Source organism: Vigna umbellata, chromosome 10 (assembly GCF_029865625.1).
Source record: "Vigna umbellata cultivar VRB3 chromosome 10, Vumbellata_1.0, whole genome shotgun sequence".
In the NCBI taxonomy this organism is placed as follows: domain Eukaryota; kingdom Viridiplantae; phylum Streptophyta; class Magnoliopsida; order Fabales; family Fabaceae; genus Vigna; species Vigna umbellata.
In genome coordinates, this window is record NC_142174.1 from 14,012,377 (window position 1) to 14,034,892 (window position 22,516).

Genomic DNA, 22,516 nt, shown 5'->3' on the forward strand with positions numbered 1-22,516 from the left:
TGAACGCATATCTCCTTTATATAAGTAAACACATAACTTAACATCCTAAAAACGAACATTTTCCTACGTTTTATAGCATGGAAACATAGCTTTTGAAGTAAAATTAGCTTTAGAGTAAACAAGAAAGAAATATATTTATTACTAACGTTTAATGGGTAAAAAGTACATTTTTCTAAAAAAAAAATACAAAAACAGTTTTGTGAATAGATTAATTGCTTTAAAGAATAGGTAAATAAATGTGTATTTACCATTGAAAAGTGGGAAAACTACTTCTTGACTGTACACTAAAGAGGCACTTCAAAATCAATAAAAAATGTTAGAGTGATGAATTCGGGAAATAGTGATTAGAAGTTTAATTGATTGATGCCCACAAGTAAAAAAGTTGTACAATAATCAATTGTGTTTGATTTCCATTTTGGAAAGTTCGTGAATTGAGGGAAAACATTATCGTTGAAAACTTTTCGAATCAAACCATGTTTTAAGATTCGAAAAGAACAGAAATTCTATATTATTCAACAATTGGTTCAAACTTCCAACTTCAAATCAAAGATTCAAACCTGTCGGCGAACCTAACAATTCATGAGGACTAATAATAATCAAACATGTACAAGCAACAATGACCACTTCTGAATCGGATAAAACTTACTATTCTATTCCTCAATTACATTTGTACTTTATTTTTAAATTTTGCATCTTGCATTACATATTATTAAGATAACTTTAAATGCATTAACAGCGAAAACAAATATATATAAATATAAGTTTTTTCCTGAAACAATGATGAAGAATCTACTGATTGAGTAGAGTATACATTTGTTTTTTAAACATCGTAATAAGAAAATAAACATATTATTATTAGTAAGGTAATTAGTTTATATGAAGAATTGTAAGAATCAATATTTTTTAAGATAATCTGAAATGATTTGTAACGATATATAGTGTTAATAAGTTTAAAAAGAAGATGATATTTTGGTAATTTTAGAAAATATTTTAATTATTTAAAATTATAAAATTTTAGATCTAAGAAGTAAACATTTGAAACTCAATCTATATACTCATTTGTTTCTTATCATATTCTTCACCTCTCTTTATCTCGACTCTATTCCTATCTTCTTTCCCCAACAGCTCCTTTCTCTATCTATTAAAATTGTGTGTAATCAGTATATTCCTTCATAATTAATTATATTTCAATTTTTAAATATATATACATACACACACACTACAAAAATGCAATTTAATAGGATAAAATATGTATAAAATTAAAAAAAGAAATAAAGTTCTAGCATTTCAAATTTCTAAAATTTTAAAAATTATCATCGAGTTGAAACATGAAGTAATTCAATTTTTAAAGAAATGAAAATGTTGTGATAAAATGTTGCTTAGATGATAAAAAACATAACCAATTACACTTCCAGTATTTCCTAAAAATACATTCCTTTAGAATTGAAAACTTCCAAACAAATTAAAGACCTTAAATTAGAATTAAAAAATTAGTTTTGTAATTATATTCCTGGATCGCTACCTTGTACATTGGTTTATCAGTATAGGCACTAGAATATTAGGACTGGTGAAAAGTGTAACCAGCATTTTGCATTTCAATTTGTTAACTTGACCTTTTGTGGCATTCGTTAAATGATTCAGTTATTATAATGTATGTACCAAAATTCTATAAATCTGTTTGGATAAGTAAACAAAGAGAACCAGTACAACATATTTCTTTGTTTAAAAATCCTTACATATATGTGTGTTCCTCGTTGCTGCGGTACATGCAGCGAAAAGCTGTGCAGACTTTTGTCTCTCGTTGCGGTGCAGGCAGTGAACAGCTGTGCAGTTCAATTTTTTTAACAGCTCTAACATGCATGCTAGTGTGTAAGAAAAAAAAGAGTACCGTGAGTCCAACACTAGTAATTTATATGGCACGCTTAGATTAAGCTAAATCAAACATAGTACACAATACAGAACCCAGTTTGTTTCTATATTATTCAAATTAACGCCACTCGCGAGTCTTGATGACTCAAAGGACTTTAATAAAAGACAAGACCAAATTGACAAAACGTCACCAAACAAAGGGAGCACCGGTAACCAAAAACCAAAATTGTCAGTGACTTTGTATCTAAACATCAATAATTCAATTTTCTGTACTACACTTATCTAATACTAACAGTGAGAATCGTCAAAACGGATAACCTAAATCGAATCAGCCCGACTCATTATGAATTAATCATTTAATAAGTTAACTTAACCTGATTTATTTATTAACGAGCTTAAAAAAATTTAAACCCGACCCGACCCATCACAGTGGGTTAAACATGTTGGCTTACTCATTTAATTATAAGTTTTTTTTAAATAAAAATTATAAATTTTTTTAATTCAAATTTACAAACATCACAATTCCAAAAACAATTAAAAATTATCATACAATCCAAGTGTAATACAAAAATATGTACAAATAACGAACAAATAAATTTTTATTATTAATAATTTTTATATCACTTATCCGTTATAATATTATAGTCTTTAATAGATAAATATATAATATATTTTTCTCTTGAAACATCTTCTCCTTTGTCACCATCTATAATATAATAAAAAAATATTAACTAATAATATTGAAACACAAAATAATAAATAATTAAATTAAATTATATAAATTGGTGAGTTAACCCAGCTCATCACGGATTCAACCCCATGAATTGAATTCTAAGTAAGCCGGATTAAAAACTAATCCCATAAAAAGTTATATTTTTTCAGACCCAACCCAACTCAAACCTGTCGTGAGTCAAGTTGATTCACGGGTTACAATCCATTTTGACCACACTAATAATGTTAATCGGTCATCCAAAACCATTATTTCAATTTTCTGTACTATACTTATCCAATACTGGTAATCTGTCATCCAAAACCAATTCTTCAATACTTATCCAATACTGCGGTTATCCGACCAAAGCCAATACTTCAATTAGCTGACTATACTTATCCAATATCCAAAACCAAAACTCTTTTATTTTACCAATAATTATCTATGAAGTATATAGACCTATGACAAAATTGTAAAAATCCCTCTTTACATAGAGTAAAATCCTATATAGCTGATACTATGGAATAGTCAAGCATTCATCTATCTATAATATAAAACATAAAAGCATTGACCTCTGGTAAACCAAAAATGAAAATTACCCTTTTGATAACAATTATTTATAATTTTTAAAAGAAATGTCAAAAAATTGTGTTCTGCATTTGAATATGCAGAATTGTGGTAATATACTTATTCTTTTATGAATTTCTGTACATATCTATATTATGTATCTTAAGAGTCATATAGCTCCAGTTAATGTGTATCATCATATGTACATCTATAGATAGTATTCAAGTATAGCTAACTATGTACTCATTCAGAAAAAGCAACGAAACCACCCAAACTAGGTGCTGAGAAATTGTCTCAAACTAAGAGATCATTTAGATAAACCTAACCCAAAAATGACTCTTGTTAAATAATTGAGCACAAATTGAAATTAGTTAGGCCTATCACCCAATGAAGATAATAACTAGGTGTTGCACAAAATGGGGCAAAGTTGTAGTACTTAAGTATGCCTTGTATTAAACCCTGCCTGGAGAAGCCATGTAGTTATAGCAAAGGTGAAACCTCCACTGGTCATGCATGGAATCGAAAATAATACGGAAGAGAATTGCTGCGAATTCTTAGTCGCGTTCCTGATAATAATATTAAGCAGAAACACAGATATCAACAGTATACAACTTTCTAATTTTATGTAAGCCTAAAGTAAAATCGTTGCAACTACTTTATCAAGTAATGAGAAGCCAATATACCAATTAACATCTACACAAAACTTATGTTCAGTATAACTTCATTCCAAAACAATGTCGATGCCGATCAGTTTAACCTGAAAAGTTTCAATTAGAAGGATACGATGTATACTTTATTTATCTTTCGTACAAATGATAATATTTCTCAATCGAACAACCCAAACCTCCAACAAGCTTCCTCCCTCACAGCAGTAGCCACCATTTCACGTTCAGTCAAACGTATAATCACAACTGATACATTTTCCAAAGTCTGTTCAAGTGCCTGTTGGAAACAAAGACATTTAAATAAATACAATATTGATTTTTTGTTCTCGTAGGCATTTAAAATTAGATTTTATTCCTAATAATTTCAGATGTATATTTTTAGTAAACTTTTTTTCGGAAATCAACAAGTAACCGCAGTGTAGAATATACAGGGAAATTAAAAGCACAGAGAGAAGCATGAAACATTAATATAAGAAATCCGACTTCAGAGGGAAATAGTACCCTGGGACAATTCGCAGCAAGCGCGCGATTCGACGGAGATGTGAGAAGTCAGACGAGCGGCGGCATCAGTGCTGTGCAGAGGCATCAGCGATTGGGTGCACCCGAGAATTCCAATTGTTCTGCAGAGAAAAAGCTATTGTTTAGAAGAAAAAAAATCGAATAATTACAAAAAAAAAGGGGGTCATAAGGAAAATAACCACAAGTTACCTTACCTGGGGAGTGTAAAGAGAGGGCGGCGAGGGTGAAGAAGGTGGGAGCGAAGTGAAGGGGAAGACGAACGTTGGAGGCGAGTCACGGAGCAACGACTTGGTGTGGTTCTTGCGACGGAGAGTAACGACCTCGACAGAGAGCCACCGCGCCACGCCATTTCTTTGATTTTGCTCTGTGAGGAAATGGGAGCTGAGATTAGGGGTTTAGGCAGGGCGTAAGGAACAAAGTAACCCTAGTGTGGTTGTTGCCAGAGCACCAAGCCCAAATTGGACTGGACTGTGGCCCAGAAAGATGGTTATTATTTCATGTACCTCTTCAGATTTCTTCCAGCACCCTATCACTTCTGAAAATTATTTTTCTAAATACAATAAACAATTTCGGATTTTTTTTTTGAAAAGTAATCTTCCTCTTCTACTGCGCTTTTGTTTTTGGGGAAAGATTCATTATGAAGCGGATGAGAAATTTGATGCGATAGGAAGTAATAGCCAACAAGATTGATCAATTGCCCCTTGAAATCGCTGGCAAGTTGAGGGGTTTCGTACTAATAGGAACAGCTGTTTTTTTTTCCTGCAATTTTTTTTTCATCCCATAAAATCTAAACTCTAAATTATTTTTAGTTACAATTATTTCTGCATCTCTTCCTTATTCACTATGCTTGAAAATTATGTTTAGAAAAATATGTTTCGGAATATATATTTCAAAACACATTTATAAAATATATTTTAAATTATATATTCCAATTATATGATTATGACATTATAAAAACTAATAAAAATAACTTTCTTATTTTTCGCGTATAGACATTTTTTATAACGAATATAAATTTTAGTAATATATTTAATTAGATTTATTGTAATCATTAATTTTTAAACTGTATTTTTTATCATCATAAAAAAAATAAACACATTCGTATAAACTTGTTTATGATAAAATACCAAACTTACTTTGTAAAAAACATTAAATTTTTGTAACTAATATATACAGACCCGTCACAGCCAATTTATCAATGTGGTATAATTTTACTTGAAAATTAATGAAATCAACAACTTTTTAAAATCATTACTTACGTGGGAAAGTTATACTACCATGGTATAACTTCATTGTAAAAAAGTTGTATTATTTTAATAGGATTTCTGACTTTCTAAATTAAAGTTGACTTTGTTCAACGCAACTGTGAGTTTGTTCAACTAGTTTTCATTGTGTTAGAAGCACTTCAAAAGTGTATTTCATTTTAACTATTATTCCCAAAAGAAATGTTGAAGTGTGAGAAATAAAAAGAGTGAGAATAAGGGGTCCCAGCATAAACCCTCTGGTTGAACTAAAGAGGGTACAAAATAGGCTCCAATGTAAATTAATCACATTGTTAATAAGCCTTCTCTTAATTTTTTTTTCCTTACATAAAATTCATGAAATTCTATTAACAAGTCTAATTCATCATGTTACACAACCTTAATTAGTAAGACCATAAGACCTGTATAAATGTGGTACAGTTTATTGGTGACTCTCGTCTATTCTGGAATTCGTTTCTGCCAAAGTTTTGTAAATTTATGTTTGATAAATTTTACCACGAAATTTGTCAAATAATTTGAGGAAAAACGAAAGTCAAACTCCTTTATCGTGTCAAACGTATACTTCCAGGTGCAACTCAAATATCTGTAGTATGGTTTTAACTTTGAATTGCACACGAAACACGATGATAAAACACGATGTCTCCAACTCAATCTATACATTTTTTTCTTACTGAAGATCTGTGGAAAAATACAGTTACAGGATCTCAGAACCATAAGCTATGTCTACAAATATGGTTAAGGCGGGAAACCTATCCACCAAAAATAGGCGTAGTACACTTCCATAGATCTCTTCAAAAGGAGAGAAAAAAAGTTAACTAGGCAAATTAACTTGGTGCTTCGCAGGATCTACATTCTGAAATCCAAAACGCATACTGTATTATTGGCAAAACATGCAGCGATCTTGTCACCCTCCTTATTCCAACACACCTCGAAAATGCCTCCATCACCAGTGTAGGTTTTAACGATCTTGCCTTCCTTCAAGGACCATATGAGTATCGATTTGTCAGGAGACCCACTGGCTAAATACTCACCATCGGGACTGAATGCAATAGAGTATACACGATCTCTGTAGAAACAAATAAATAAAGTTGGAATCAAAGGGATTGGTAATATTCAAAGAGGCTGGGAGGAGGACTTTAATGGAAGAGGTAATATTCTCTGCACTAAATTTGAAATTTTTTTACCAATAGAATCTATTTTGCAGGACCACGGATGTAGAATTATCACCAGATAAACAAGAAGTTTGGATTGTAAGAAAATTCAATTGAGCTCGGTGGAAACTAAAATGGAAGCTGCAAGCTTCAAGCTTCAAGTTTATGAGTCCGCATATCAAATTGATCACTTTCAAACAAAAGGAAATAGGCTGGAAGGAGGAATTTAATGGTTTATCCCATACATAAATAAAGCAAAGCTAAAGAAACTATACCTGTGTCCATTCAAGCTGTAGACAAGTTTCCCAAGTTCCACATCCCAAAGCTTTACCGTTGAATCAAATGATGCACTGCACATAAAGATGACTAGGTCGTCATAAAGAAACAAACTTTTCGTCTAGTATTGAGAAAAAATTTAAAAACGCAAGCAAACATGATTGCATGTATATATGCACCTGCACATTCATTGATCAACATAAGCAAACTACAAGACAACAACATTTTAGGAAAAACAAACAGCGCCAATTTATTAGAAACTTTGCCACATACAGTATGCAAAGTGGGTTTAACTCTTTAAATAGTTAAACATGTTAGAGGGACAATTACTGGGTAAGGCCCTCCAGTTCTAGGACCAAACAAAGCACCTGTATCACAGGTTGTTGTACCAATGCAACTTCGTTGGAGTTGTATGTATTGATTCTTAAAATTAAGCAATTGAAAACACCATTGGAATAAATGGGTTCTTATAGAGTTATTATAAAAGCTGTTTATATGCAACTGTAGTCTAACACTGAAGATGCTTAACTACTAAATACATTTTAAAATGAGAATTATTATGGGAGTAACGAGATGAAACGAGACATAAAAAAAAAATGTGTCATGTAGCAGATATAGGAGTAGGCAATTATGTATTTAAAAAATAATGTGTTTGTAGATGTTGAAGGAGTAGGCAGTTACGTATGGCGTATACAGAATATAACGTGTAACTTGTGTGAGTGACAGTAAATGCAACCATCATCTGTGTTAGATTACGAAGAGCATCACTGGGGCCATTGAGTTGTTGTTCAACCCTTTCAGATCTCAGCCACTGGATTGATCTCCACCAAGACCATCCCCTTGGCCATCAGATCTTGATTTAGTCCAAACTCTGATGTCTATTTTGATTTAGTGGAAGATTGTTTCAAGAATGTGACTCAAAGCATGCAGAGATTTGATAATAAACCAGAAGATTGTCTCAATTAATTACACCTCAGGCTTTAAATAGAATGCATCAAAGTAAGGAAACTAAGAAACTAACTAGAGAAAGGAAATTAGGAAACTCATTAGAAACAGAATCAAAAATATAAACTAATTATAGGAAAGTAGGAAATTAGTGATCACATGCTGCATCACAATCTTCTGCAGGAGTTTCATAAACTGGCACAGCAAATAATTTTGTGTGATCTAATACAATTTATATTCAGATAATCACAGTGTCCCGTCATCAAACAACTACGAGCATTATGTACACATCAACAGGAATCAGTAACATGATAAAGGTGGCATATATTCTATAGTAAGCACCGCACAAGGCTATTTAGAGCACCAAACATGATGTTGCTAAACAATGCACTTTAAATGCTCAAAAGAAATGAATCTAACTTCAAGCAACTAACATACCTAGCCAAAACCAAATTTTTATTAGGGTTATTTGTACCAGGACCAGTTGGGCTCCATCTGATAGTATATATCTCCTACAAAATAATTATTCAGTTGTTCCAACTATCTCCATAGTACATGAAAAATTCAAAAGGAAATATAAATACACTAAAAGAAATATAGATAAATGGTACCTTGGAATGCTCCCTAAAATCATGAAGATATTTATCGTGTTTCGTACTCCATATCTACAAAACAATAAATGGCAAACATACAGAGCACAAAGACAACAATTTCACAATTAGTTCAGCAAGAATACATGTTTACCTGATAAAAAAAATTCCATAAAAGGTTTGACTGCAAAATCCAGTACCAACAAAAGAAACTATTATGTAATGATAAATTAAACCATAACAGTGAGTGATATTACCTTTGCAGTCATATCATCGGAACAAGAGGCCAATAATGAACCAGTAGGATCCCATTTGATACAATTAACTTCACTCTGAAATAGTGAAAGGCCGTCATTAGACATCAAAAGCTTATCCAAGCACTATATTTCATTGTAATGAAATATGCCAACTTAATGAAGGGCCTATAAAGCTAGTTACACAGAATTCAACAATCAAACAGGTCATTAACTACTGACTTTGCTGTCCAAATAATTCAGGTAGAGCTGCAGACCTTTATAAGAAGAACACCTAGGTAACGTGACAACTTAGAAAATCAGGATTTGTTAGCACTAAAATATTAGAATTAGACTGGGTTCTCCCAGTCCAGCATGTCGAGCCATATTCGATAGCCCAGGTTCACCCAAAATATATTCTAGAAGCTACACGTTGCAGAAGGCCTCAAACTAGCCAGCTGGAAAAAAGGGTGTGCAGGGAATGCTTATAAGTGTGAAAATAGATCCCGTTGCATTGCACTTTCTTAGATTTATATAAGACAGTCCTTGTTTTCTATCAGGATTTATCTTCAAAACATCACCCCAAGGGTGGTTAACCAGGCGATGCCTTTTTAATGTCTTATCAATAAAGTAGGGAATGGATTCATTGTCAAAGCACTACCCGGGATCATCCATCAATCCGTACAATTTACCATACTTCACACTTTTAACCTCGCCCTCCCATAGGTGTAATATCAGTATCAGAAGTAATAGTACATAGCATAATCTGGAAAAAGAAAAAAAAAATGAGAGGTGCACGAACCTGATGCCCAACAAAAGTTTTAATTGGGAGGTTTTCACCAATCTTGCACACATGTATTTTAGTGTCAGTTGAGCTTGTTGCAAATGACACATTGTTGCGCCAGTCAACATCAAGTGTCCAACCTAAAGAGCATAGAAAGCCCAAATTTTAAAACTTATCTATAAAAAACGTTAAAAATATTATTGCAAAGAGTTCTTTAATACTATAAAATTCCACCTTGTAAGGAAAGTTGTATTTAAAAGTTTACCTGAATGAAATTCAAATTGCTGTTTCCATCTCACAGCTTTCACATCCCATACAATTGCAGATTGGTCACAACTTCCCGTTAGAAGATAATCACCTTTCTTATTCCACTTCAAAGAGAATATGGGTCCCTTGTGTTTGCTTAAAGTACTCCTCAGTTCTCCTGTTAAAAAAAAAAACAGTGCATGATCAAAATTCAAAATAATAATTGTGTTAGTTTCTGTTGCAATAGATCCCAGTGGACGTTTGGCCCAACTCAAAATTAAATTCACATTTCCTCCCCAATAACATATGCAACAGCTTTCCAACAGGTAAAGCAAACAACCATAAAAATGATGATTTTACACCATAGACTGACACATTCAACTGGTGCATGTCAGCATATAAAAGTTGTGAAAGTATAATATTCTTTATTGTTCTGTAGGGATATGTGTAGGACTGAGAGATGTACATTTACGATGTGTCCTTGCTGTCCTTCAATGCTTGGATCTTTTGCTTCGCTTCCTTTACTTCGGAATGGGGGTGAGCACCTACAAAAGGTACTCTGACGCTCAAGTTAGGCGTTTGTTAAAAGAGCTTCTACTCACAATGGAATATTCAGTATTTAGTGAAGAGTGTCTACCTTTGTGGTTTATCCCTATATTTATAGGCTACTTGATGAATCAAATAATACCAACTTACCTTTTTCCGGATTTGTCGTTCATAAACCGTTATAAATTATCAATCTCCTGATATTTTGTTATTATTTTGTTAATAGACAGGTTATTGGCCCAATTAAATTATTAGCCCACTAACCAAAGTTCAAGCGTTGGCCCTGTTATGACCTAACACCAATAACTTAGACGCTGGCCCAATTACGGTCCATTGTAAACAAAACGACTTACTTTAGTCACCACAGCGTATGGACCGATCGGTGCATGCCATATACCATACATATGCCCCCCAAGTCTGAGTTAACCATTCAGCTTAAAAGAAAGATTAATTATAGGACTTATGATAGGCGCTCGGGTTAGGACTCGTTATTGTACACCGTTAGATGAGGACCCCCGACACCTTTAGATAATGATTTGGATTTCCCGCCTTTGAGGCAGTTGCAGAGTCTCGCAAGAAAGACCGTAGGATTTTAATCCTACGGCTCATATTGCTTTTAGTCGTGTCAGTTACCCCTCATAAATATCAGAAGACATTTGAAATCATTTTGGTTACTCAACCGTCATTTCTTTCGCAAACACAGCAATCCTCTCAAATCCTCAGCAATACTTTCTTCATCCAACCCTCTCCACTTGAACGCTTCAGGTAATCATGAACTCCACTATAATTTTAAGCTTGTCATCTGAACCTATGGGAGGAAAAGGCAAGGTGATGGCAGCTAGGCGCCGATCGGTCCATACGCTGTGGTGAAAATGTCTTTGTTTATGGCAATGTCACGACTAAAGGTCCTCAGGAAGAGGAAGATTCATCTTCATCATTGCACAGCGTCAGTGGATACGAATGGGCTTCTCACGACGTAAGCGAGTTTCGTAGCTTATTTTCCAACAAAACAGTATTGCGAGATTGGGTAGAGAATAACTGCATAATCAAAACCCTAGAATGTAGCCCTTTTATTAAATTATCCACCTATAGGGGGAACGAGAGAGTTTTCCATAGCAAGGGTGATTCTTCCCCTGATTTTTTCTTTTTGCCTATTCTTGTATGTTTTATAATATGTACATAAGACTTCCCTTTAGCGAATTTCAAATGGGTGTACTGAAGGCTTTAAATGTCGCCCCCTCACAACTGCACCCTAACAGTTGGGGTTATATTCAAGCCTTTGCTACAATGAGCGAGGTTCTTGCCATAAGGCCGACCCCAGCTATATTTCTATATTACCGATCACTAAGAAGGGGTTGCTGAGAACTGCCTAGTGAACAAGAGTGACAGTCCATCGAGGACTTCCTTCACCGCTCGGTTTTTCCCGCTAGAAGTTACTGAGAACTGCCTAGTGAACGAGAGTGATAGTCCATCGGGGACTTCCTTCCTAGTGGCCGCTTCTGCAAGAGCCTCCCCTTCAACCCTTTCTCCAATCACTGTAGAGGGTGTTACTTCTATAGCCTCTTCCTTGGGAATGTCTCTTAGAGGTACGAGCTTCCCTTGATAAACATCTTTTCTTACGTCAAAGGCAACCCCATCAATGGAAATGTTCAAGAGGAGGGAAACCTGCCTCAATGCCTTCTGGAAGCCCAAGGTATGCTCATCAGCTATGGTTTTTCCCATCTCCACTTGGGCGTCCTGGGCTTGCACCTTTGTCTTCAAGGTGTCCCTTTCATTACGAGCATCTCGGTAAGCCGTGCTAAGGTGCTTACCATGATCCAACAGCTTTGCGCTGTCTTCTTTCAAAGACTGGATGGTGGCGACATGCTCATCATTGGTTTACACAAGTTCTTCATTCTTTATTTGAAGCTCACGACCAGACCTGCGAACTTCTGCCACGATGCTTTCAAGGTTAGTAAGTACAACAGCCGTGTCTGCATGCTTCTTTTTCATTTGGGAGTGAGCGTTTATCTGCTCTTCTAGCTTTAGTTTTAAGCTAGCCACTTCATCGTGAGACTTTTTAAGTGCGGTATTCAGCTTACCTCTATCTAAAGCATAGGCTAGATGTCAGTTCACTACCGTCGTTCGGCAGGCTAGTTCCAAAGAGGTGTCGGCCTACTGTTGCTCCAACATATTTTGAACTATTTTCTCCTCCTCCTCGACAAGATTGAAGTCTATTTTGTGGCCCAAACAGAAGGCAGAGCTCCAGATATACCGCCTGAAAGCGAACGGGGGGAGTTTCAGTGCTCCTGTCCCTTCTTGGCAGCATCGCCCTTGTCAGCACGCTGACCACCTTTCCTTTTTCTGGTAAAGGGTCAGTCTTCAACAACGATCATTTCCAGTGACGCTCATCTGACTTGGGAGGCCGGACGATTTTGGAGGGAGTAGCAATGATTTCTTTAGTGATCGATTCAGCACTCTTGTTTATCACGACCACACGGTTAGGTGTAGGCAGGCTACGTGCAACACTCGATGTTGGAAGGGAAGGCGCCCCTTGATCCTCCTCCTTAGTCATGATCCTAAACCAATTCCTTTTAGGATTTTTTCCTCCCATGATGCCTAGGAAATCGTACAAGATTCAGTTCAGTTATAGTCACAAAACATAGAGAGGATTCAATAAAAAGTAGCATACCGAACACCTCAGAGCTGAGGTCATTCCGCTCGAGGCAAATTTATTATCTTGCGGGAGGAAAAGGGGCAAGGCAGCTCGTCTAACACATTCAAGGATTTCAGCTCTTCAAGTGTCATGTTGGTTTGAGGCTAGGAAGTTAACTTAGTCGGATTTTGAGTCTAGTAGAGGGGAAATTTGGGTTTGTCATCTTCATGAAAGAAATACGGACGACCAAGGTCGGTAATTTCGACTTTAAAGAACTTGTCTTTAAATCCTTTAAAAGATTGGGAAAACAGCTCAAGTAGAGCGTTCCCCAACTCAGAATTTAAGGAAACCCACCCCTTCTTAGTGATCGATAATATAGAAATATAACTAGGGTCGGCCTTATGGCAAGAACCTCGCATAAACAAAGGCTTGAATATAACCCCAACTGTTAGGGTGCAATTGCGAGAGGGCGGCGTTTAAAGCCTTCGTACACCCATTTGAAATTCGCTAAAGGGAAGTCTTATGTATATATTATAAAACATACAAGAATAAGCAAAGAAAAAATCAGGAGAAGACCCTTGCTATGGAAAACTCTCTCATTCCCTCTGCAAACGGATAATTTAATAAAAGGGATACATTCTAGGGTTTTGATTATGCAGTTATTCTCTACCCAATCCCGCAATACTGTTTTGTTAGAAAATAAGCTACGAAACTCACTTACGTCGTGAGAAGCCCATTCGTATACACTGACGCTAGGCAATGATGAAGATGAATCTTCCTCTTCCTCAGGACCTTCAGTCGCGACATTGCCATAAACAAAGGCATTCTCACCATTGGGCATAGTTTATGCGACTAACGTTGTTTCTATGGTGGCTGTCGGCGCCTTGCTGCCATTGCCTTGCCCTTTTCCTCCCATAGGTTCAAATGACGAACTTAAAACTACAATGGGGTTCAAGATTACCTGAAGCGTTCAAGTGGAGAGGGTTGAATGAAGAAAGGATTGCTGACGATTTGAGAGGATTGTTGTGTTTGCAAAAGAAATGACAGTCGAGTAACCAAAATGATTTCAAATGTCTTCTCGCATTCATGAGGGGTAACTGACACGACTAAAAGCAATATGAGTCGTAGGATTAAGCTTAATCTTGCAATCTTTCTCGCTAGACTCTGCAACTGCCTCAAAGGTAGGAAATCCAAATCATTATCTGAAGGTGCTGGGGTCCTCATCCAGTGGTGTACAATGACGAGCCCTAACTCGAGCGCCTATCATAAGTCCTATAGTTAACCTTTCTTTAAAGCCGAATGGTTAACTCGGACTTGGGGGGCATATGTATGGTATATGGCATGTGCCGAGCGATCAGAAGAGTAGGCCGATCGGTCCATACGCTGTGGTGACTAAAGTAAGTCGTTTTGTCTACAATGGGCTATAATTAGGCCAGCGTCTAAGTTATTAGTGTTAGATCATAACAGGACTAGCGCTTGAACTTTGGTTAGTGGGCTAATAATTTAATTGGGCCAATAACCTGACTATTAGCAAAATAATAACAGAATGATTTAGGAGATTGATAATTTATAACGTTTTCTGAACAACAAATCCGGAAAAAGCTAAGTTGGTATTATTTGATTCATCAAGTAGCCTATAAATATATAGCTAAACCACAAAGGTAGACACTCTTCACTAAATACTGAATATTCCATTATGAGCAGAAGCTCTTTTAACAAACGCCGAACTTGAGCGTCAGAGTACCTTTTGTAGGTGGACATCGTAAAGGTACATCTCTCAGCCCTACACATATCCCTACAGAAACACTTATCATCCGAATCATTTAGTTTTGAGATTCATTAGACAAACTCTAAAAGAAAAACATTATAAGAAATGACCTACCATTGGTGGTCCAAATTCTTGCTTGTCCATCATATGAGCCAGTTGCAAGTAGTGTCCCCTCCCCCTGCACAATGGCAACTAGAGGTCAACTTTTCATGAAATAAAATATAATTATTGCTTAACATATTAAACATACAAAAATTACACTCGCATAAATAAATACCTAAGCATACCAAGAGAGACGAAAATAATCACGCTTCAAATATTTTTAGTTACAAGTTGACGAAAATAATTAAAAAGAAGATGCTAAATCTCCTATCTATTTTCTTGACTTTCACACAACAGACCCACACAAACCTCCCTTGAATGTGGAACATTTCAAACATGACCTCTTGTACAATTTCCTTGTCACAGACTTTCCCAGCTTTAGTGAGGCTGGTATAGGTTTGAAAAACATAGAGATGTACGTAAAAAATGAGTAAAAAAACAGGAGAGGGTGAATAAGTAATCATCTTTTGTTAAATTAGAATATGCAATCACACTCACATTCCAATCAAGTGTAGTGACATCATTACTCTTCTCATTTGGTTTAGCCCTAACATGCTTCAACACAAACACATTTGGAGGGTCATTCAGCAAAGCAGATTTGCATCTCCCTTCTGGTATTGACCAAATACGAGCTGTTGAATCCCCAGACCTAAGTTGAAATGATGATAGAGAAGTTAAAAGATATTGTAAGAAGCCATTCATCAGGTCCTTGTTTCTTAAACAATTTACGGTCTTCAAAGTTGTCTCAGAAAACAATAAAAGCATTCTTTAAAACATATTTTAGAAAAAAATAAATAAAGATTAGTGCCTTCCGTAAATCTTTTCACTTATCATTTTCTAAAAATATAGATAACAAGGACATGTAGAATAAGAATTCAATATCATAGAGTAAATGTCATGTCCACCTACTAACATGACATATCTTTTGAAATTTACTGTGAACAAAATTTAAGGTCCTTTGACCCTATTTCATGTTCTTTTAAAAAAAGTTTAAAGTTAGAGCAAAACAAATATGTACACAATTAAATTATTTTCAAAAGAGTTTTACATAATATAGGATGGGATCAGCTTAGCAAAATGGAATGAGATAACATTATGAAAATCAAAAAGCAATCAATTCAATAAAGGGGAAAAATGTGATTCCTTCTATTGTAAGTTTTCAATATTTCATGTTACTAAGGAAACTCAATTGCCATGATTCAACTGAAGCCACACATAACCTATGTGTAAGTGGGGATAGACAAGCAGACATAGAGTTCAAGCCTGCTTTTGCATCTAATAAACTACTGAAGCAAAGGATCAATTGGCAAGAAAAGAGGCTAGAAAAGAAAATTTGACAAAAGATGGAGATCTTCCCAAAGAAAACACCCTTTACTGTTAGTTTAATGACCGTGGAAGCAAAAAAGAAATTTAAATGCCAGTTAAGATGGGTGAATGTCTCGGATGCCATTTAAACCCAAATCATTCAAAGATACCTCTCCAAAGTTCCAGAAAATGAGGAAGATAACTTATCTGTGGATACTGCCTTATCTAACTGCTATCTATGACATAAATACTTTAGTGACACCATGAATGCAGTTGCAGATGATTCAAAGTGTCTTATCCGCAAGATACTTTTAAATGCAATTGCTATTTATGATATAACTGACTCAATGACACCTTCAAGGCAGTTGTTTATATAACACAAAATTCTAAATCAAACACAAAGAAGATACCTACCCTGATGCTATAAGAGATCCTGTAGGACTCCATGCACAGGCACACACCTAGGTGTATAGTAAACAGGCCCGTTAATAGAGTTTTACAGTAAAAACAGCAGATGAAAGCAAATGTTAAAAGTTTACAAAACATAAACATATTGATGAAATACTTCACCTCGGATGTATGACCTTCCAAAACGATCACGTCTGAACTACGGATTTCACATGGTTGCGATGTTGATACTGTACAAATGTCCATCGGATCTAGTCCTACAAAAATGAATGAAAACATTTAATTCATTTGTTGAAGAGAAAATATTAATTGGAGAGAAAATTAATTTGAATTTTTGCATATTCTAACAGAGAGCAGGCAGGTTCCACTGTTGTAAAAACATGCAACTAAATTAGAAATTTCAATGGGATATTCCCAAAGAAAAAATATAGAAAACAAATAAAAAATTAAGAATCTTCTGCTATAAATAATGAGTAAACAGAATAAGGACATACGGGTAGAAATACATGATATTAAAGAGAACATTTCTAATCCTAAATCCCACAAAACTGGCTACTAATAAACTAATAATTCAATGAAACTCATTACAACAGCAAACTAGATGCGTAATTTTTAGTGGATTTATAAAACAAATCAGATAGCCAATATTTTAAAAGTGTGACTGATACAGACCGAATAATAATAATAAAACAAGCACTGGATGGCAATAAGCTGAGAGTTACTAGCTCTTTACAATATCTATAGCTCATTATTATATCATCAGTCCTTACTCCATTCATCAACTGATCACAACAAGGAACACAGAGCATGAGGCTACCACTAGATGGGGTATAAGGAGGGAAGATGCGTGCAGCATTTCCCCTGCCCTGTGCAGAGAGGCAGCTTCCAGGATTTGAACCTGTCACCTTCAGGTCACAGAGCAGTAACATTAACATAGCACCAAGGTCCAACATCATTCATTAGCTGATCGATTAATCACAACATGCAAACAATATACTACAATTCTACAAATTTTACTAGGATTAAACCTTAAAGCTAGCAAAAAATTGTTTAAATGAGCAGAAAACGGTTAAAGATAACAGAAGAACATAGGATTATAAGGAATATTTACATTAAGGGGAGATTATTAATAAAAATAATGTAGTTACACCGCATGAAATGCTAAATACACAGGTGAGTACCTTCCAAAGCTTTATCCTGTTCATGCATTGAAGTAACCATGTGTTCTTGATCTGTGACCAGTTCTTTACTACTCTGATTGCCATGTTTCTGTTCTAGCTCTTTAAGATCTTTTACCCGATCTCTATCCTTTTCACATTCTTTATTAGCCTTTTCATGTCTTTCTTTTTCTTTTACCCATCCTCGCCCACCTTCATGCTCCTTTTCAGCATCCTTATGTCTATCCTTATGTAGTTTTTTCCTTTTTTTATTAACCATTTTCCCAAGTTCTTGCACATCTTTCGTGATAAGATCCAAAGGTTGTAAGAATGAAAAATCTTCATCCAGGTTCATATCACACTGGCAAACGAACATTGATCAGTATGCATCCTTGGGTACACAAAGCTTAAATACTATTCAAACACGTGGATGTTATGCTGGTAGTATAAACTAGAGTTAAAATAAAGAATACTAACATTATTCAAGTTGGCTTCCATCTCCAAGTACTGTAGCCCCTTCTGAACAAGTCTAATAAGAGCACCTATTGGAACAAGCGTTCCATCAATGGAGCTTTTGCTAATACCTGCTTCATTTCCAAACGAAAAAGCAGTGTGTATGAAACCTGCGGTTATGACAATAGTAACCAAAATCCAATTCAGTTTCCTTGCACATTATTCCCTTCTCATCAATATAGAAAGCTTCATTAAAATTAAAAGAAACAAATTTTTTTTGTCAAGAAAGTTTATGAAATTAATTTCAGAACTTCTCCCACCCTAATGGATGCCATAGTCCATTTTATTCCACTAACGTATGCATGACCAGGTAAAGATTTTCCCTACACACGGAGAATTTCAAACTTTCATCTTCAGTGTATTTTAAGAAAATAGAAGTTTATAACTTATGAAAATATACCTTATAAAAACTAAATGCAAGAATATTAACAAACCCCTCCACAGATACATACACATACAAAGAACAATTCTTCTAATGAGTTTTATATATCATGTTCAAGGTTGAAATAAATTTTAACTATCAAAGCAGCTGACAGTTTTCTTTGTTGCTAGAGATTCAATTACTCGTACTTAATGAATATTATTGTTATTTAAATTTTTGAATATTGTATGTTATGAGAGTAAAGGGTTTGTAGGTGCAATTTATTTTTCAATAAAATAAAATCACGAAAGTTATGAGCATTAGTCCGATGCAATTGTAAAGTTGCCCTTTGTTACCTATTGATCACAGGTTTGGATCTAGAAAAATAATGAATAGTATGTTTTTTTAAGTTTAGTTCAATATCGTTTGATACATTATATTAACGATTAAAATATCATTTGTTAATTATACCGGTTCCTCCTTCATAACTTAAATCAGTAAACCTTGCTCTTGCATGTAATTCAAGGGACTAGAGTGATATTTTGAATGCATTTTAGTAGATAACAATCGTGACTGAAAACCTAACAATGTCTGATTGCAGTGGAACTAGACTGCAATCTCAAGGTGAAATTTGGTTGCAAACGACGGTTTGGTCACCTCTAAGGAAAAGGTTTTAACCAAGCAAACTTCAGAGCTCCATTGTAGTCTCAATACCAGCGAACAATCTTTCAGAAACATAAAAAACAATGTTCACTCCTTCTGTCTTAAACCAAAACAAAATTAAAAGGTCCATTTTCGAACCACAATTGTCGCCAACCCTAACCAATTACCCACCACATTTTCAGCGCTTGGTCAAACCAACCAGTCAAAACAGTAAGAATTCCAAAACTCGAAATTCGCCCAAAATCTGTACCGCCGACATTTCACTAACCGCAAAGGAGCAAAATAAGAGCGGGCGAGCAAGCAAAACGAAAGGCATAGTAAACGAAAGAAATTCACAACAGTAGAAAGAAAAAAATACGAATGATGAAGGAAACGAAAGAAACCTGATTCGTGAAGGTATCGAAAGACGATATAGTTTAGTTCGACGGATGTGATGGTGGACATGTTGCTCCCTGAGAAAACGGTTCCGGTGACCTTCAAGAAACGGTTTCGCAAACAAGAAGGAAGCGTGTGCGGAAGCAAGAACAAGAGAAAAAGGAATAGAGGATACCGAACGGCAAAGTAAGGAGTAGCTTCTGAATTATAAATGCCAATGAGCGCTACGCACCGGCTACGTGACAGCTGCAACCACAGCGCCCGCCACTGGAACGTTACTCTCTGCACGACAATGCAGAACCTTCGGTGTCTGGGTAGTTGGTAGCTTCTTTTCTTTTTTACTTTTCCGCAATTTGTCAATGTACATATATACTCCTTTCCTCACCCTCGTTTTACTTAAAAATTAAGAAATACATCCATGATATCACGGATGTATGCAAATTTTATTATGTAAAAAATTATATTTATTTCTATGGAGTCTCAGTATTATTGAATAATTTCCTTTAAATAAATTGCAGCATCAGAGAATAATTCAACTTCAAAATAATATCAATTTTTAGAAAGAGTAATAAATAATAATTACGTAAAATTAAATAACTTTACATATAATTAAAACTTTATAAGAAGTACACTGACTATATTATACGTTAATTTACTTAATAAATTAAGAAAATCAAATATGATATATCCGTGTATTAATTGAATACAGGATGAACCAACTCAATCCACTTTTTACAAACAGGGCGAACCAACTCGTATTATTCTCTTTATACCCACAACGATCTAACATTACATAAATATGAATTGAATTCAAAAACATTTATTACTCATAAATACTAAAATAACTAACTTAAGACAATAACGTCCAAGAATCAAGAATCGATAAAGGAAAAGCACTTGAAGTGACATAGGTTTAACTTGATTGTTATTTTGTTTGAGTTAAATACCTCGTGATTATTTTTATTTTGCAAATTCAGAAAAATATAAACATTGCCAATATCATTTTGAAAAGTTAAATATATATAAAGGGCTACATTTTTCTATTTTTATCTTATACTCCTTCCAAAATTGCATATTATCTTAAAAAGATAAGTGGCAGTAAAGTATACATTGTAATAATTTGAAAAAAAAAAACCGTCAGTACCTGTCCTTTCAAAATTGTACTATTATTTATAAATCTTTTAAAAATGTATATTTTTTTTAGTTTGCATTTTATAATGTAGAATATATATATATATATATATATATATATATATATATATATATATAATTCAATGAAAATAAAATAAGTACATGGGAAATGGTGGAAATATATAATCTTTGTAATAAATGTATGTTATAGATAGAAAATAGTGTGAAAAAAAAATAATTATGCCTACTCCAGAAGAAATAAAAAAAAAGATGAAAAGGTTTTCTACATATATACAGTGCAGAAATGTTCCAATAAAGAAAAAAAAAATACTCCACTTGGACTAGAGAACCAACATGTAATCAGAAGAAATATGAATAAAGAATCAAACGTTTATCTCTTAGCAATCCTTCTATATCAATTCCTTTTATATTTTGTCATTTAGAAATAACTAAATGTGACGTGAAAAGTTAACCTCTTTCTTCTTTTATCTACAAGTAATTAGTTTCTTGTGCTGAAAATATTTGTTCCTGGGTCCAGTCACTTGAGTATGCACGTCTCTTGTTTCCCCATTCGTTCTTCGTCAAGTTCGTTCCTTCGTTGTTTAAAGTGTGTTCGTTATGTTCGTCTGGGAGGATAGCCTAAGTCAATAAGGGTCTGATCGGTTATATAAACGCTACAATAAATGTGTAATTAATGAATTTGTTTATCCCTTACCTTTGACCTATATTTATAATTTTGGTCATGGGCCTAGGATTGTCAAGACCTTAATCACGGCCCAATCCAAAGATCAACCCTCTAATCAGTGTTTTACCTTAATCACATCCGGAAACCTACCTGTCACGACCGTCCGATCTAGGTATATTAACAGGTGTTGTCCGTCCTGTGCGTTTGTCCGGGGTCATCTAGTACAATATTCGAGTTGTATTTGTGATTTTGCCTTTTGTAAATGTGATATAATTCTTACTATTTCTCGTAGAGCATTTTTATTTTTTTATTTTATAAATTGTTTGAGCAAAATTTCCTAAAACTAAATAAAGTAAGGATGTTTTCTTGGACTGATATCGATTGTTCATAATAACTGTGTAGGTATAATACATATTTTGGTCCCAATTTTGGTTTGAAATATTCGAAATGGTCCCAATTTTTTTGTTGTTGTTTAATGTAGTCCTAAATAATGTAATTTGTGTTCAATTTGGTCCTTTTTGCAAACGTCTTTTAAATCGTTAACGGCCAAATGTCAGATGTGCAATTACAGAGTGAAATGTCATGTATTAGCTTATGTGGAGTCTTTTGTGGCGTTGTGAGTTAAAAGACAGGAAGAGGTCGAGCAATGAGGGAGAAGAAGAAGGGAACCGAACGGCTGAAGGGGTGAGGCTACCGAACGGTGGAGGTGATGGAGGTGTGTACCGTGACGAATTTCTGGTTCTTGTGGTTTGCAGGTTTGGGGTTGGCGAGGATGATGGAGGTGTGTGTCGTGGTGACGCGTTGAAGAATGGAGAGTAGTAGTAGTAGCTGCGGCGATGGATGACATCGCGAATGGAGATGTGGTGGTTGCAGGTTCTCACGTTGAGTGGCGCGATTGTTACGGCGTCGACAACCTGAAATGGGCTTTGTTGCGCAACAATGGTGGCGGCCTAAGGTTTTGGAAGCGCGAGGAAGATGATGCGCGAAGATGGTGGTCTGGCGAGCTGAGACCCTAATCAGAAATACATTTTCAACAATTAGGGCTTCGATG

General features: G+C 34.9%; 2 protein-coding genes across 7 annotated transcripts; both read right to left on the reverse strand.

Moving 5' to 3' along the window:
- Positions 1-3,839: 3,839 nt before the first annotated feature.
- LOC124819871 (uncharacterized) lies at positions 3,840-4,740 on the reverse strand. Its single transcript, XM_047291476.2, has 3 exons — positions 4,524-4,740; positions 4,312-4,430; positions 3,840-4,087 (listed from the first exon to the last, which is right to left on the reverse strand). The coding sequence occupies exons 1-3, from the start codon at positions 4,676-4,678 to the stop codon at positions 4,080-4,082; spliced, it is 282 nt and encodes a 93-aa protein (XP_047147432.1). The 5' UTR covers positions 4,679-4,740; the 3' UTR covers positions 3,840-4,079.
- A 1,435-nt stretch (positions 4,741-6,175) lies between these two features.
- HOS15 (WD-40 repeat family protein) lies at positions 6,176-19,965 on the reverse strand. Of its 6 annotated transcripts, none has more exons than XM_088100396.1 (15): positions 19,825-19,965; positions 19,658-19,726; positions 18,215-18,321; positions 17,762-18,098; positions 16,743-16,837; positions 16,587-16,633; positions 15,366-15,516; positions 14,880-14,943; positions 9,836-9,994; positions 9,589-9,710; positions 8,811-8,885; positions 8,575-8,628; positions 8,402-8,475; positions 7,018-7,092; positions 6,176-6,657 (listed from the first exon to the last, which is right to left on the reverse strand). In XM_088100396.1, the coding sequence occupies exons 2-15, from the start codon at positions 19,716-19,718 to the stop codon at positions 6,438-6,440; spliced, it is 1,641 nt and encodes a 546-aa protein (XP_087956522.1). In that variant the 5' UTR covers positions 19,719-19,726; positions 19,825-19,965; the 3' UTR covers positions 6,176-6,437. The 6 variants fall into 6 exon arrangements, with proteins under 6 accessions (XP_087956522.1, XP_047147415.1, XP_087956524.1 ...); XM_047291459.2 differs by having other exon boundaries at positions 18,215-18,360; XM_088100398.1 differs by having other exon boundaries at positions 19,658-19,748; positions 19,825-19,952.
- Between the last annotated feature and the right edge of the window lie 2,551 nt (positions 19,966-22,516).

What these genes read in the sequence shown, in the direction of transcription:
- LOC124819871 (XM_047291476.2), bottom strand. Translation starts at nt 4,678, where the DNA reads ATGGCGTGGCGCGGTGGCTCTCTGTCGAGGTCGTTACTCTCCGTCGCA. An exon ending in CCTCTCTTTACACTCCCCAG is followed by an intron (nt 4,431 to 4,523) that starts GTAAGGTAACTT and finishes TTTTCTCTGCAG; the next exon opens with AACAATTGGAATTCTCGGGT.
- HOS15 (XM_047291459.2), bottom strand. Translation starts at nt 19,718, where the DNA reads ATGTCCACCATCACATCCGTCGAACTAAACTATATCGTCTTTCGATAC. An exon ending in ATTTTAGGGAGCATTCCAAG is followed by an intron (nt 8,476 to 8,574) that starts GTACCATTTATC and finishes ATTATTTTGTAG; the next exon opens with GAGATATATACTATCAGATG. An exon ending in TACAGCTTGAATGGACACAG is followed by an intron (nt 6,658 to 7,017) that starts GTATAGTTTCTT and finishes TTGTTTCTACAG; the next exon opens with AGATCGTGTATACTCTATTG.